Source organism: Gallus gallus, chromosome 1, assembly GCF_016699485.2.
Source record: "Gallus gallus isolate bGalGal1 chromosome 1, bGalGal1.mat.broiler.GRCg7b, whole genome shotgun sequence".
NCBI lineage: Eukaryota > Metazoa > Chordata > Aves > Galliformes > Phasianidae > Gallus > Gallus gallus.
The window spans coordinates 15,617,359-15,632,530 of record NC_052532.1 but is presented as its reverse complement, the minus strand read 5'-3'; the positions used below and the strand labels follow the sequence as shown (position 1 = coordinate 15,632,530).

At 45.2% G+C, this 15,172-nt stretch overlaps 2 protein-coding genes across 3 annotated transcripts in view; both read right to left on the bottom strand.

Moving 5' to 3' along the window:
• SIIL (sucrase-isomaltase, intestinal-like) overlaps window positions 1–6,066 on the bottom strand; it is a 47,209-nt gene extending 41,143 nt beyond the window's left edge. Inside the window, exons 1-2 of the mRNA XM_015275757.4 lie at window positions 5,969–6,066; window positions 5,749–5,894 (exon numbers count right to left, since the gene is read on the bottom strand). Coding sequence (XP_015131243.3) covers window positions 5,749–5,894 — 146 coding nt within the window. The 5' untranslated portion in view covers window positions 5,969–6,066. The remainder of the gene's footprint in view (window positions 1–5,748; window positions 5,895–5,968) is intronic.
• Window positions 6,067–11,396: 5,330 nt separating this feature from the next.
• Window positions 11,397–15,172, bottom strand: part of KIF21A (kinesin family member 21A) — an 84,379-nt gene continuing 80,603 nt past the window's right edge. For both annotated transcript variants that reach the window (XM_004934759.5, XM_046943787.1), the window contains exons 35-36: window positions 13,826–14,025; window positions 11,397–12,683 (exon numbers count right to left, since the gene is read on the bottom strand). In XM_004934759.5, coding sequence (XP_004934816.2) covers window positions 12,590–12,683; window positions 13,826–14,025 — 294 coding nt within the window. In that variant the 3' untranslated portion in view covers window positions 11,397–12,589. The remainder of the gene's footprint in view (window positions 12,684–13,825; window positions 14,026–15,172) is intronic.

Genomic DNA, 15,172 nt, shown 5'->3' with positions numbered 1-15,172 from the left:
TGCTACCATAACATTACAAGTACAACTTCCCCTTGGCCAGCCCCTCCTGGGCAGAAAGGTACCAGGTGCTGCAAACCACAGCCCTGTGAACAAACTCTCTGCCCCAACAAATCTGCAATGGCATGGAGAGACCCTAACATATGCCATGCATTCCCCCCTCATGGCACTGCCATGAGCTCAAATGACTGCATGGGATCCCAGAACTGGGTCCCATCCTGCAGCCCCATTTCAGCCATGGTTCTCCATCAGCATGGTCCTCCTCTATCAACCTCTGCCCAACACAGCACCACACACTAAATACAGCATTAACAACCACATAAGAAACACAGGTTATGGCTCTCATTTTTTTCTAGGCACCATTATGTCTCCTCCACTTAAAATAGAGTGTGGTCAGGTTTTTCCCTGGCACTGCTTCTGCCTCCCATGCCCAGCCTCTGCTCTCAGCGCATTGTGGTTGGCTATTCAGTTATTTTCTTGCAGTGTTCACTGGCAAACACCGACCGTTTATATGAAAAACCAATGTCTGACATTCCTCAATTACTAAAAGGAAATGTTAGGTTTCTCCCACCTCCCCTCCTTGCTTCTTAAACACAGACAGAAAGAATGAAACAGGAGGGAGCATGAAATGACACCATGTGTGCAGGAATTCGCATGATTCTCCTCCAGCAGCCTTGCAAACAGTAGCAGTGCTGTGATGGACAACAGCACTATGCATGTGGAGGTTGGGCAGAGCACAGGTAGAACACCCCACCCTGCCTGCACTGGAGCTGGAAACCAATGTTTTCACAACACTGGAGGGTGATGACTACGAGGCAGTGGTTTCAGAAATGGAATCATGAGGCCTTAAGTGATGCTAAGGTGCTTTGCCTGGCTGAAGGACTTGGCTGAGCCACATTTCTCAGAGCTGGACAGCTGTTGGCACAAGCTGGGACATCCTACAAAACCTCCAGAACCACAAGACTTGGAATAAATATATGATACTTCATTGGGAAATGCACATAGTGATACTCAAAATTGCTTTAGGCTGGGCCTGTTTTTTCCTTCCTTTTGCAATGACCCCAAGGGGAAATGATCTTGCTGCTTTAAGGTGTGAACACCCCTCTCCTGCTCTGACTGACTCGATGAGAACGTCCTCTCTAACATCTGCTTTCCTTGGCCTCCAGACCCTTTGGAAGTCACAGCCATGTGAAAGGCTATGAATATGCGTGTGGAAATACAGGTGGAAAATCCATGTCTATCAGAAAAGTGGGTCCAAGCCTCCCAGCTGAGCTTGGGTGTACTATTGCTATAAAGCCAGGAAAGCATCTTTGTGACTGAGGATCGTGGTCCTGTTTCCAGGAGGTGCCCAGATGCACCCAACCTGCCTCTCCCCGCTCACACTGCTGGGCAGCACCAGCACAGAGCCCAGGCTTCCACAATTTCCCACTGCACTCGGATTCCTAAAAGATGTATCCACTGTCTCACAACAGCCACACTGCTTCTTAACTACACGTCCTGGGAAGACCCACCGGTCTGCAGAAGGTATGCTAAGAATATATATATTTTTAAGCTTATCTTACTTTTAAGATAATTTAATGAATAGGAGGAGAAAGTCAGTGCCAGCAACAGATCTTCCACAAATATGACATTTTAAAAAACAGGTAGCAAGGGTGTATTTACTGTTACAGACACAGCTCTGCTCGACTTGTACTGAACTCATTGTCATGGTATCAGGGCATCTTCTGTAAGTGGCTGGATATAAAATGCTTCATTTTTGTTCCGAAAAACACTTGAATAAGTGATATGCCTGCAATATTTCTCGCCTACATAGCATAAATCTTAATGATTAGAAGAGTAAAATAATGGCTCTTGCAAAGCAGGATCAAATCCAAGTTACCCATGACACGTACAATTTGCTCCCGTTGCTTTCAGCAAAACTGCAGCTTAAGACAATAGCGTTATAAATCATTCTAATAGCCTTGCCTATGTAAAAACATCTTCACGGTAAGTGGCATCCATGCTTACTACCACAATCAATAAAAAAAAAGCAGCTGAACTCCGCAGCAGCCTTTTTGGAAATGAAGGAAAATCTTGATTCGATTTTTGTTTTTGTCTGCCATGTCCTCCCAGGTGCAAACGAAATCTTCCTAACTCTTAATAGAGAGAAGGGAGCGTTCACGTGGCTTGGGGAAAAGCGCTCTGCCCTCCATTATTCATATGACATCATAAAGAAAAACTCCCTTGAAGAGCAGGTATTAAAGTGCAGAATCAAATCAATACTCCATCCTCCTGCAGCCTGCTCTCAGCAATGGCCCGTGCCGGGTATCGCAGAGGCATAAGATGCCACACAGAGACAGCCCTGCAATAATCTGCTTACAGAGGAAGTTTCTGGCTGTTTTCATAGAATTAGCTTATGTTGTGAGACACGGAGACAGAAACGTTTTTTATGTACTGATGATTTTTCTCCTATGCATCAATGCGCATCCTGCTAACTCTCCTGTGCCAGCACAGCCCTGGGGCAACGAGTCCCACAGAGGAATCACACACTGCAAAATTAGAATGCCTTTGTTATTTTTCGCTGCTCTAAAGCAAACAGTTTCTGGCCTTTTAGTCTCTGTTCTTAAAGAAATCAGAGCTTTAAGCCTTCATACTCATGCCTCATACCACCAACAACAGTGACTGCTGTTGTTCGTGGCAGGAGTGGGAAGGAGAAGAGCATTCAGCATGGGAAAGCGTGCCACTGACAATGCAAAGGCTCCTGTCTGTTCCCTCACATGTCTTATTACAGCCCAGCATTTTCTCCCCTGTTATCATTAGCAAAGGGCCCTGGCCAACGACAGCCCAGTTTCCCATCAGAGCTACAAGATCAGCTATGATACCATGAGCAATGGTTCATTCACCTAAAGCTGACTGCTAATTTTTGGCCAGTTTGGGCCACTCTGCCAAGATAGGTGTTTTCCCAGCTAACAGGAGCACGTTTGGGAACTTCACCTTCAGGGCAGAAGACCCAGCCCAGTCCTCGTGCCTCATGGTTCAGATCTAGGACTTGCAGCCCTCCATTCTGTTGCAGTTTTGGGTCACATCCCCAGCAAGATGGAGAAACCTGCCACCTGCATGGGAATGGGTCTCATCCAACCTGGCAGACAGAGGCAGCACCAATCCCTCCCACAGCTTTTGATTGCTCTTGGCACAGGGGGGACATGCCCTCGCCACTAATGGCACAGCAGGAATGCAAAAGAGGGTAAAAACAATGGGACAGAGAAATGAAAGCAGTGAATGAGAAGAAGAGAGGTAAGTGGGAGGAAAGACAAGGAAGAGAAACGAAGGCAGCACGGAAGCTGCTCACCGCAGCTGTTTGTCCCAGAGCCACCAGCAGCACTTGGATCATTTCCCTGCACGACCCCATCTGATCCTCACCCTGTGCAGGCAAAGCAGAGCCTATCCTTGATTACCTGAAAATGTGTCTGTACTTGGCTTTTTATTCCTGATCTGGACTCCGCATGAGGTTTGCAATCAGCTACTAATGGCTCTTCCCTGACATAATTCATTCCTCTCCCCTCTTGTCATGATTACATAGCGCTGGGTTTATCCTGCCCTCCTGAAGCCAGCACTCAGGTGGCTCAGCTATCACGGGGGCTCCTTATGTGCAGCTGGGAAGAACGCCTGTAAATCACATTCAGGAATCTCTGCAGACTCCAGGTCTCCACTGCTCTCCTCTGCAATGCTGTGGATGTGGTGATAAATTGCTCCTCAAAGGAGGAGGCAGTGGGAGCACAAGTGGCAGAGCTGGGATGGGCTTTTATATCAGGCAGATGGAGTGGGAGCTCGCCACCAGCTGTCCTGCCATCCTACAGCTCCTGCATCTGCAGCTTAGAATTACAGAGTCATCTAGGATGGAAAAATACCTTCAAGAACATAAAATCCAATCGTCAACCTGACCTAATGAGGCCCATCTCTAAACCACATCCCTCACTGCCATGCCCACACATCTCTTAAATACCTCCTCAAATGGAAACTCTGCCATTGCCCTGGGCAGCCCATTCCAACAGCTGACCACCCTCTCCACGAGGAAATTCTAAACCTTTTCTGGGGCAACTTGTGATCATTGCCTCGCATCCTATTGCTTGTCACCAGAGAAAAGAGACTGATACCCTCCTCATTGCAACCTCCTGTTGGGTAGCTGTAGAGAGCGATGAGGTCTCCATTCAGCTTCCTTTCCTCCAGACTAAACAGCCCCAAGCCCTTCTGTCACTGCTCATAACTCATGTAGGCCAGCCCCTTCACCAGCCTTGCAGCTCTTCTCTGTGCACAGCCGAGCTAATCAGCACCCCTGCCAGTGGTGGCCCTTCAGCCTATAACCACCACCAATGCCATTTGAGTGAAGCAAAAGCTCCCAGAAGCACAGAGTTTCCCTCTCTCTAAGCAAAACGCTCCATCTCTGTGCTGACAAGGAACTTTTCTTAGCAGTGCTGCTCAGAGGCTAACCCTGGGGCCTGGGGTCACCTCAAGGACTGAGCTCTCTGCCAGCCCTGGTTGTTGTGCAGGTACCTCTCCCTTCACCGTTCTAATTAATGAGCTTCTCCCAAAATCTCTCATTACAAAGAGAAGAAAATTGAGTCTTCAGCTTTAGCCCACCACTTTCACAAAGCTGTTAAGTCTAACGAGGAATTAAATTATTTTTTGTTATCGGGCAATGCATAATACATTCCTCTACAATAGCCTGCAAAAGGAAAACTTTACAGCATTGGCTGCAGTGCCCAAAAAGAGACAGCATGAGGCTGCAGTTAAAAGGACAGACAGCTAATTAAAACCCAGTGCAGTGGTTCCATCTGCAGCCATTCTAGAGGCTGCATCGCATCACACATGCAAAGCCGTCTTTACACATGCGAAGCCATCCTTACATTTAATGCACAAATAATGCTTATCTTTTGAATTGGTTTAACAAAGAGCTCCTGGGAAAAAAACAAACCAATGATCTGACCTGCTCAGTTCACATTTGGCGTTCCACTTGGATCTCTGGGAGTGCACTTTGCAAAGGGTTCATCTCCTCCAGCACTGGCAGAGCTGGTGCCAAGGACCAACGGCACAAGGGGTGGGTGTAGCCAGGAGCTTTGCCTCAGAATGTGCTGCTGATCTGAACTAAAGTGCTAATACAGCCATACCCACAGCCTTCCACAAGCAGAGCACAATTTGCTCCTCTCTCGCAAGGTCCTGATGCGAACAGTGCCCACATTACAACACCCCATGCCTCTGCTCTGCCGACCTGACTGATGCAGAAGTGATCTCTCACAGAGCAACAGGGCAGACCCACCTGCACCATCTCCTGCTTCCACTGGAACCAGCGGTAGCTGGAGCCTGAGGGCCCCTGAGGACCTGAGCTTCAGTTTCTTAGGCCTACAGCTGGCACACGAGTGGCACACAAGCTCATGCTCACCTTCTGGTGCATTACAGCACCCCATATTTCAGAAAACAGTGCTTCAGTGCTTCCACAACATCAGAACGGCAATGCCTCAAGCCATGTGCCCAGAAACTAGCAGTCTTAAAGCTTATTTGGCTTAACAGATAATCATTCCTGCGTGCCTGTGGATAATCACTCATTAGACAGGCAGATACCCTACTAATAATGAGGATTTTCAGGGAGTACAACTGGATTTAAGCTGGCTTGTGCTTGAGGCAGTGTCACACAGCAAAGCCCGAGGAAGCAGCCGGCACTTGCCTCGTCACTCCTACTGCCTCCAGAGAGCGGTGCTGGCAGCACTCTGTACTCACAGCACTGTGCCGGTGCTCTTCCTCTTCACTTGGAAGTGTGAGGAGTCAGATGAGAACTGCACATCATAGTTGGCATCCTCAGCGGCCACCCCTGGGGCATCGATGCTGAGGGGCACCTCGAAGCGCTTCTGGCTGGGGTCGTACATCTGGGCAGGGAAAGGCCAATGGTTAGCTGGTGTTGGTTTGGCCTTATAACGACATCCTCCCCCGTAATACTCACCCTAAACCTGAGCCTGTCCTTCGTCTGGAACTCCACATCCAACACAATGGGAGAGATGTCATCACCAAACAGGGACACCGTGCTGCGCTTGTCCAGTGTCACCCTGTGACAGAAACCGGCCTCAGTCCCACTGCCACCTCTTGGTGCAGGGAAACAACTCAGCATTTCTACATAAGTTCTTAAAAATAATACATCAAGCATTGATTTGGAGAGACAGAAAACCTGAGGTTAATCTCCCATTTGCTAAGATTAGCCTCCTCATGGCGGAGTTGGTGGCATTGGGCTGCTGGCTGCAGCAATAGCCTGAGCTCCCAGCACAATGCTCAGCTGTTGTGGATCGTGGAATCACAGAATCATGGAATCATTTGGGCTGGAATGGACCTCAGAGCCCACCCATTCCCAACCCCTGCCGTGGGCTGGCTGCCCCCCACCAGCTCAGGCTGCCCAGGGTCCCATCCAACCCAGCCCTGAGCGCCTCCAGGGATGGGGCATCCACAGTTCTATGGGCAGCTGTGCCAGGGCCTCACCACCCTCTGAATAATGAACTTCATCCTAGCATCTAACCTAACTATTCCTTATTTTAGTTTAAGAGTTTCCCCCTGTTCCAGCCACGGCACTGACAATTTCCCCTATCTCTGATTATTGGCTTTTTGTCCCTATGGATGAAAATACATTAGCTTTTACTTTACTGAGATTGAAGGCTAAAAATCAGATGACAAAGTCTTATATTGTTAGCTTGGCTCTTATTGCCATTAACAGGCAAGAGATAATGGCCTCAAGTTGCATGTGGGGAGGTTCAGGTTGGATATGGGGAACAATTTATTCTCATCAAGAGTGGTGAGGCATTGGCACAGACTGCCCAGGGAGGTGGTGCAGTCACTGTCCGTGGAGAAGTTCATGAAACATGGAGATGTGGCACGGAGGGATGTGGTTAGTGGGCATGGTGGGGATGGGCTGATGGTTGGACGAGATGATCTTAATGCTCTTTTCCAACCTTTCTGATTCTGTGATGCTATGATTCTATGAAATATGTGGTTTCCATGCGCTGGTGGCATGAGCAGGACCCCGACTGCACGTGGCTTACAGAAACACACTCACCACCCCCTCCCTCACCAAACTCAGGCACAACAGCTCGCGGCCAGCTTACCTCCAGCCTTTCGCTGTCTTCTCCATGCTCCTGGTCAGTGAGTAGCCATAGCTGCTGTCCTCAGAGAAGAAGCACCAGGGAGCATTGGGGACGTCGGTGGCACACCAGGTGCAGCCACGTGCCTCGCAGCTCTGCTGGGTCGCGCCGGGCTGGGGGTGGCAGTTCACTCGTCTCGCTACTGGCATCGCACACTGCTCTGTGCTGGAGCCATGGCTGTGGCCTAAGGCTGAGAGGGGAAAAGCAGTCAGGGAGCATGGAATGATACACACAGAGCCACAGAACAAGCAGTGAGACATTCTGTAGTTATTTTTCCTTTTGCTGAGATGTTTTTGCCTCACTGTGGGGCCATTGCTACAACTGCCTTGGCTGAGATGTCCTCAGAGCAGCATGTCTACTGGTGACCAAAACAAGAGGTTCTGTCCCCATGCCTCACTGCTGGCCCAGTGCCTGGCTCCCATGCAGAGGGATCTGCTGAGGGCACCCCTATCACATGGTGTGGGATAGCGGGCTGACAGCTAACTTCTGCCCTCAGTCATTACCACGGGAGGTTCAGGTTGGATATGGGGAACAATTTCTTCTCAGCAAGAGTGGTGAGGCAGTGGCACAGGCTGCCCAGGGAGGTGGTGGAGTCACTGTCCCTGAAGGTATTCAGGAAACATGGAGATGTGGCACTGAAGGGTGTGGTTAATGGGCAGAATTGGTGGGGATGGGTTGACATTTGGGTTAGGCGATTTTAGTGGTCTTTTCCAACCTTAGTAATTCTATGAAAATTCAGAAATTAAAGCTACTTGAAAAATAATTACTCTTTTTCGTATAATGACAGTCACCTTCACTTTACACATTTTTTACGTTTGTACCTGTACAAGTTTGTACCTGGAAGCTTGAAATGTGATTGCTGACACAGTCTGTGTTTTTCCATATAAAGAAGTTCACAAGGAAATGTGCCCAAGCAATTATTGCATATACTGAAAAGAATTACAGCATAAAACTGAGGGTTCACTAGGAAATTGCATCATTTGGTGATGTCAGAGTTTTTGTAGGTCGCTCTGAAAGTAATGCATCCTATTTATTTCCATGGAGACTACAACAGCTACAAAAAGCACAATAACGCTGTTTGATAAAGCAAATTCTCAGTTACAAAACACTATTTTTCAACAGTCAGCACCATTAGCACCCACCGTCACCAGCAATGAACAAGAGCCTGCATGCCATGCTCATAAAAATCTGCGCCAGCAGAGGTGACTCATGTGGCCACTGCTGAAACACACCACCCACTGTGAGCCTCACAGTGCTCACATCCACTGGTTGGTCTTCATAAACGTTCAGCGAGCATCAGTGAATGTCAATGGGTGCCATTTTTTCTGCATGGAGGATTTCAATGACACATCTTTGCTTGCAACATCAGAGGCAGATGTTGGTGGTACAGCAGTAGAGGTTGAACCTTCCCACCAATATTTCATTGCATTTTGTTGCCGTGTGACAGATGGCAGCGAAGGGGCAGCCTGACACAGTGGTGTGTGATATAGAGGTGCATACAAAGCAGAAGTGTGGAATCAGCCTACGTGTGCCAGCTCACATCTGGGCAGATGGAGCACAGAGTAGAGTGAAACCACCACATTTCGCTATTTTTTCCCAATAGGAATAAAATGCAGCATCACTCTTTTCATTACTTACAACACGACTGAACACGCCAGAGCAGGTTATTAACATCTCACGGGAGACTCTTATCAACTTATATCTATCATGAAACGCCTTCAAAACACTTCTTAAGGATATTGTGAACGGAAAGTTTGGTGGAAAGAAAAATTGCTTCTGTAGGAGCCAAGAAAGCCCCCCTTTCTGCGTGAAGCTGAAGCTTTCCTGGAAATTTTGGTAACATGCTCAGGTCTGAGCAGCTGAACCAGGCTGCAGCCTCCTTCACCTCTTGTTCCCCAAATTCCTGCTATCCATGCCACATAATGGCAAGCGAAAGGTGCAAATTCCTCCTTCTACTCTTTTTTTTCCTCTTACTTTTATTTTAAAGCCTTTTCATCATTTTTCCCCTGCACTTTCTCTCCATGTTTGTAAGCATGTGTTGAAATGAAATGCAAAAGAGCAGCCAAACTCAGCAATAGCTGGGGCTACGTGCTCCTTTTCCCTGATAATTTCCATGGGAACAGATGCTAAAGAGACAGAGCTTGAAAGATAGAAATGAAAAAGCATCGCTGTTTGTTTTTAAAAACCCTGACTTCACTTCTGCTAAACTGTTAGACGGTGCTGCAATAAGGCCTGAGCAAGGAGTTAAGCCATCACCACATTCCTTCTAATTCACAAGTCCTTGCATTTTGGGCTCACCTTCACGTTTGCTGCTTCCCTCTGCCGTTATCTCTCAACACAATGAGAATCGGCTCTATTCTCTCTTTATTAGACCCCAGACTGATTCACCACCGGTATATGTGGGTAAAAAAATCCCAGGAAGCAAATTATCCAAGGCAACATTACGTTTCAGAAGCTGAATGACTTCAGTCCATCTGCTCTGGTGCCCAAGAGCTGAACGCACCATTGGACCGGGGTATATTTATAAAACAAGCCAGTACTGTTGCCTTCCCATAGAGTCACCTCAGGTGGAGTTCAGCCTACGCCTGTCCTCTCCTTTTCTGTGTGAAAAGAAGAGCTCCCTCCCCAGTAGCTTTCCTGTTGTCACCACGTTTAGATCTTGCTTTTAAGTCCTGTGACAAAAGAAGTCCCATGCACCTACCTGCCAGCACGGCGACCAAGAGCCAAAGCCCCCTGACTCCGTCCATGGCTGAGCGCTGACACCTGGCCACAGCCCGCAGCCTTTTATAGCCGGCCGAGGCACAACATGCACCTCAGTTATCATGTTCAGATTATTAATGAGACATTATCAGTATTTTCTCAAATCTAACCCAAGAAACTCAAGTCATTGTAACACATGGCCTTGCCGTCATTAAGAAGCAGATAAGATAGGGCTGGTGACAAATCTGTCCACAAACCTTGATGAACTTCTCAACTCCAACTTCGAGAGAGGATCATTTTCCCAAGACTTCCCAAAAAATTATTTCCCAGAGACTCTCCTGTCTTTACAGAACCCCTCCAGAGCGCTGTGTTTGCCTTCTTCTGATTTATCTTTTGTCAAATACATCCATAACTTTATACTCAAAATGATACGTCTGGAGAAAAACCAACACAGTTGAAGAAATATCCACTTAAACAAGGCTGGGACTGTGACCTTTACAAGATGACAAATTTCCTCCAACTATTTGATGGCAAGAACTTCCAGGGTAAGCCTGCGTTGTACAGTACAGTTCATTCTGATGCGATGTCTTCCCAGAGGAAAAAATAACTTTCTATACACATGCTATCTAGGAGTTATATTGGTGCTAACCACAAGATAGCTTCATAAAACAAAATGTCTGTTTTCAAGCATTACCAGAGAGAAGCATCTGTAACTCACTGTTGCAACAACAGACCCTCACCATATGGTCCATTAAGGCAGAACAGCCTGACAGCAAGCAGCAATTTCTTAGGTTTATAAGGACTTTGAAAAACAACAGTTGAGAACCACAATGTTCGTATGAATTACAGACTGGGAAAACAGCAGCCCTGCTGAGGATGTGGGCTGCCCAGAGAACCCAAGCATGCACCAATGCCCGAGCCAGGCAGAAGGGGTACCCTGCGCCACGCACAGCCTCTTGCACATAAATCCACTCTCCCTTTCCTCAGGTTGCAGTGATGTTCCAGATAACACATGTGTGCAGGCACCCTTTAAATTCCTCAAAAGCATGAGAGGTAAAGAGCAGCAATACCAAACAGTGATTGCTTTAACTCCTAACCTGTATGCTGCTTAGCAATACATATTACTCATTTCTGCCAAAACCTGGGCTAAATCAGACTCAAATCACAAGCAGTACGCTGTTTCATCTGCTTTCCAGCTGAGCTGAGAAGGAAATAACTTCTCAAAGATGAGTTAGGAGCTTCAGAGCTTTTCTTTGCTTGACACTGTAATAAGGGAAGAAATGAGCTCTTGAGAACAGGACACATCTGTTCCATTTGAAGTCTGTACTGTACTTGGTACAAGGGAATCCTGCTAGGGTTCCTGAGTACCACTGAAACAGGAATAATGGCTAACTAGAAGACAGGGCTGGGACACCAACCCATGGGCTGTACCACCCAGCAAGGTATTCTACTGCACTATGTAACATTGCGTGTTTTTACATGTGGGGCCTCTGCAAGTGAACCAAATTGTTTATAAGGAACTATGAAGAACACAAAGAGAAATAGTTCACATTCACATCTTTATTTAAGTGTTACCTACACAAGCTATAATTTACAGACATATTTTTTCTGGGGAAAAACAAAACAAAACAAACCAACCAACAACAAAAAACCTCAACATCCAAACACTGCATCTGAATCTACATAAGTTTTTAAAATCTGCAGAATTTACAAATTAATATTCAGAGCAGTTGGCTAAATTATACATCCTCCCTCAATATCCACATTCTAGAAACTTTAAAAGTCGTACAGGCACATGATAAGATATTTTCTTTATACAACCATCTATTTACATAGCTTTTCCAATACACGTGGTTCAGTTCTCAAAGTAACTGCCAAGGTTTGCAAAACAGTGTATTTAAAATACATTTAGCAGCATATAAAATTAGGTAAAAAGGAAAGATACCTTGCTTTAAAAAAAAAGAAAACGTGAGATGATAGAAACGAATTCATAAGAAAAATAGATTAAGGTATACTTCTGTGATGACATTAAGAACATCCAGTCATTACAGATCATAGGCAAAACACTAATAAAACATAGAAGTTTATGAGCATTTTAGTTCTAGTCCTGAGCACAGAGTATACACAGCTGCACAGCTTTGGTCAACAAGGATTATAGGCCGACGTTAACACAAATCATATAGCGTTTGCTGTAGCAGGACACAGTTATATCAGAACGATCTGCCCTAACAGCTTCCTCCCACCTTTTATTCACTTCACTTCCTTAACAACAGGGTAAGTGACCTTTAAAATCTTGAAACAACGTCTGTCATGATCAAAGGCTTATTAATAGGACATCATCAGTCCCCTGCTACCCTAAAATGCAATACAGCTGATCATACTTGTGAGTGAAATACAGCAGAGCACTCTTTTAATATATTCCTGGTTATAATTTTGAGATGGTCATTAGAGAAGACTGACTTCCAGTTAACTCAAACTGCAAGTGTTACACAAGTGCACACAAATTCCGCCATTATATATAGACATACGTACATGATCACTGGGATACAAGGATGCTACCCTTGGGTTTTTTTTTCCCCCCTACATACAGTACATACTTTAAGGACAGCAGGTCTAATAGAAGAGTTCACTCGTATTTTTCAGCTCATTCCAGTCATCAGCATTCACTTATCAAGTATGCAGCAAACTGCATAGACTGCACTTCAACTTCATCAACGTGTTTATTTATGCCCATCATCTCAGTTACTGGCCAGATCTTCACTTGCATCGCCTGCATCGGAGATCTGTCCATCTATCACATTCCGAGCTTTCCAGATCCTCACAGTTCTGTCACTGAAAAACAAAAAAACAGAGCAGCATTCTAGTTAGGTGATTAAGCTGGGGAGGGAGTCAAGCAGGTGGAAAAAGGCTGCAGGTGCCTTATTCAGAAAGGCATTGTTAGAGAGCTGAGGAATTTGTCTCCTTAAGTAGCAATATATCCTATGAAAGTGAAGCAAACACTATGAAGCATAAGCATTCGCTCATGTGCTTACTATTGAGAAGATTGCCTCAAATAGCAACTCCTTTAATTCTTATTTCCTTCTCCAAAAACAAACAATAACAAAGAAATACATCAGGATGCAGCAGTCAGAACAGACTTAAGCACAGCATAGAATTGTTCTGAGTCAAACACCCCAAGTTCTGGAGGCCTTCAGCACAGTATTACAAGTCCCAGAAGGATGGGATTTTCTGCTAGTACTAAAATTTCATTTGCATGTGACCTAAACATATTAATATCTTTAGACAAGCATAAGGACATCATCATTGACAACTGCAACAACGCTTAACACCAGAACAGAAGATGACAGCATTCACAGCTCCTGTGCAAAGCCTGCACCTCTTAGTGCAGTCCCCTGCACTTTACTTTCTTCGGGATTAGTTTAATTTCTTAATATGCCCACATTTACTGAGGGAGCACACATCCAAATCAAGATGTTTAACGGACAAGAGGACAACTTGCAAAGCTTCTGCTCTACGCCAGCACTTAACATGGCATTTAGAAACATTCCTACAGGTCAGGAGTTGGTCCTAGCAGTGAACAGCCTAATTGCAGAGGTTCAAGATAGTAAAATACTCAGTATTGTCCAATCCTCCCTCTGTCATCCTGCACATCAGAGGTCTCCGAACTGTTTTACTCATGCATCCCATCACTAAGAAATGACTGAGCATGGACTACCAATATATTTATTGTTATTCATTTATCATCTATACATATGCACGGTCAAAGATCCAATATTTTCTTCTCCCATCCCAAAGGATCACTTTTGCATACCCTGCAGCACACACACCCCATTTCAGAGACCACTGCTGTAGGTTATTGGCACTTAGAGGCCACTTCTGCTATTAACTAACACAGCTGAAGATCTAAATGCTTTTCTATGGGCAAAACTATAGCAGGATCTACAAAGAAGGGTTCATGGATAAGAAAAACTCACTCTGATGCTGTAAAAATCTGGCTGGAGTTGGTGCAGATTGCATTTATAGGACTGTCGTGTCCCTTCATCTCCCCAATTGGTGCAAAGGTGTCCACATTCCAGAGCTTGAGGGCTCCTCCTCTGCAGCCGCTGAGCAGAACTGGAGCACCAGGCACCAGGCCCAGAGCGCACACCCAGTCCTTATGAGCATTAGGAACTTGCTGAAAAACAGAAAGCAGGTCAGTCTCATAGGGTGAAAAAGAATTATAGAAGTTTGAGTACAGAAGCTGAAACTAAAAAAAAATAAAATAAAAATCCCAAGTTCTAAGCCCAATTCTTGTCCTGTGGTCGATTAACATCAAGCCCTACTACTGCTTCTTTAGAGTAAGGAGGTGCCTTTCTTCCATGAGGCTGCTTCTATATGAGTCACTGTGGGTTTGTTTCTCTTTGATAATCAGCGTTACAGAACAAGAAAAAAAAAAAATCCAATATGCACAACAGCCATGAGGTGGAACAGAAAATTACTCTGGGATAATGCTAAATCTACATCTGTTCAAATGCATATTTGAATGCATATTTGCACATATGGTCTCTGTGTTTTTGTCAAGTCTGTCTATAAAGCTTAGAAAGTGAAAGAAAATCCAACTGCTCAAAAAATATACCAGGGAAGCAAAAACCATTTGCCTTCCCCCTTTCTTATTTTCCCATTACATTTTCTAAAGTGATTTTATTATATGGCACTTAAAATACATTTATTATTCATTGAGCATGGACACTGGCATTTTACTGCTGATACAGAAAGCAAAACGCTCCACAAGATGGCCAAGAACAAAGTCTGTTTGATGAAAACACCAGGTAATGTAATGGCTCAGGTTTGCTGTTTTAAGGGAAGCAGGACCGTCTCTTCTCCAGTTTTTTAGCAACACTTTGCTGCCTTTCTCAACATGGAGAAAGCTTTCAGGAACATCCTGAAGCTTTGTAGGAACATCCTGAGGCTTTAACTATAATATGCTGCTTGGGATGTTTTAACTGCTTGGGATGCTCTGCACTAAGTGAAGTAGATGATCTCTAAATTTTTTTGAATAATATGTTTGCTGAGTTATTTTCATCGATTAGGTCTTCCAACTCAGGACTAATGTCTTGGAATGTTACTATTCATATTTTAAAGCAGATTCAGCTCTATTTCAGGCTTTGATCCTTATCTAAAGCAGTCATGTCAAGGAATATCAGGAATACAGATGAAAGCTGCAGTATTTAGATTCTACTATGTTACCATGTATGTGATCAAATCAAAATTTTATCTACACTTACTGAAAAATAACTGAGTTACAGATGTCTTCAACCCACAGGTCAAGGGAGGTGATTCTG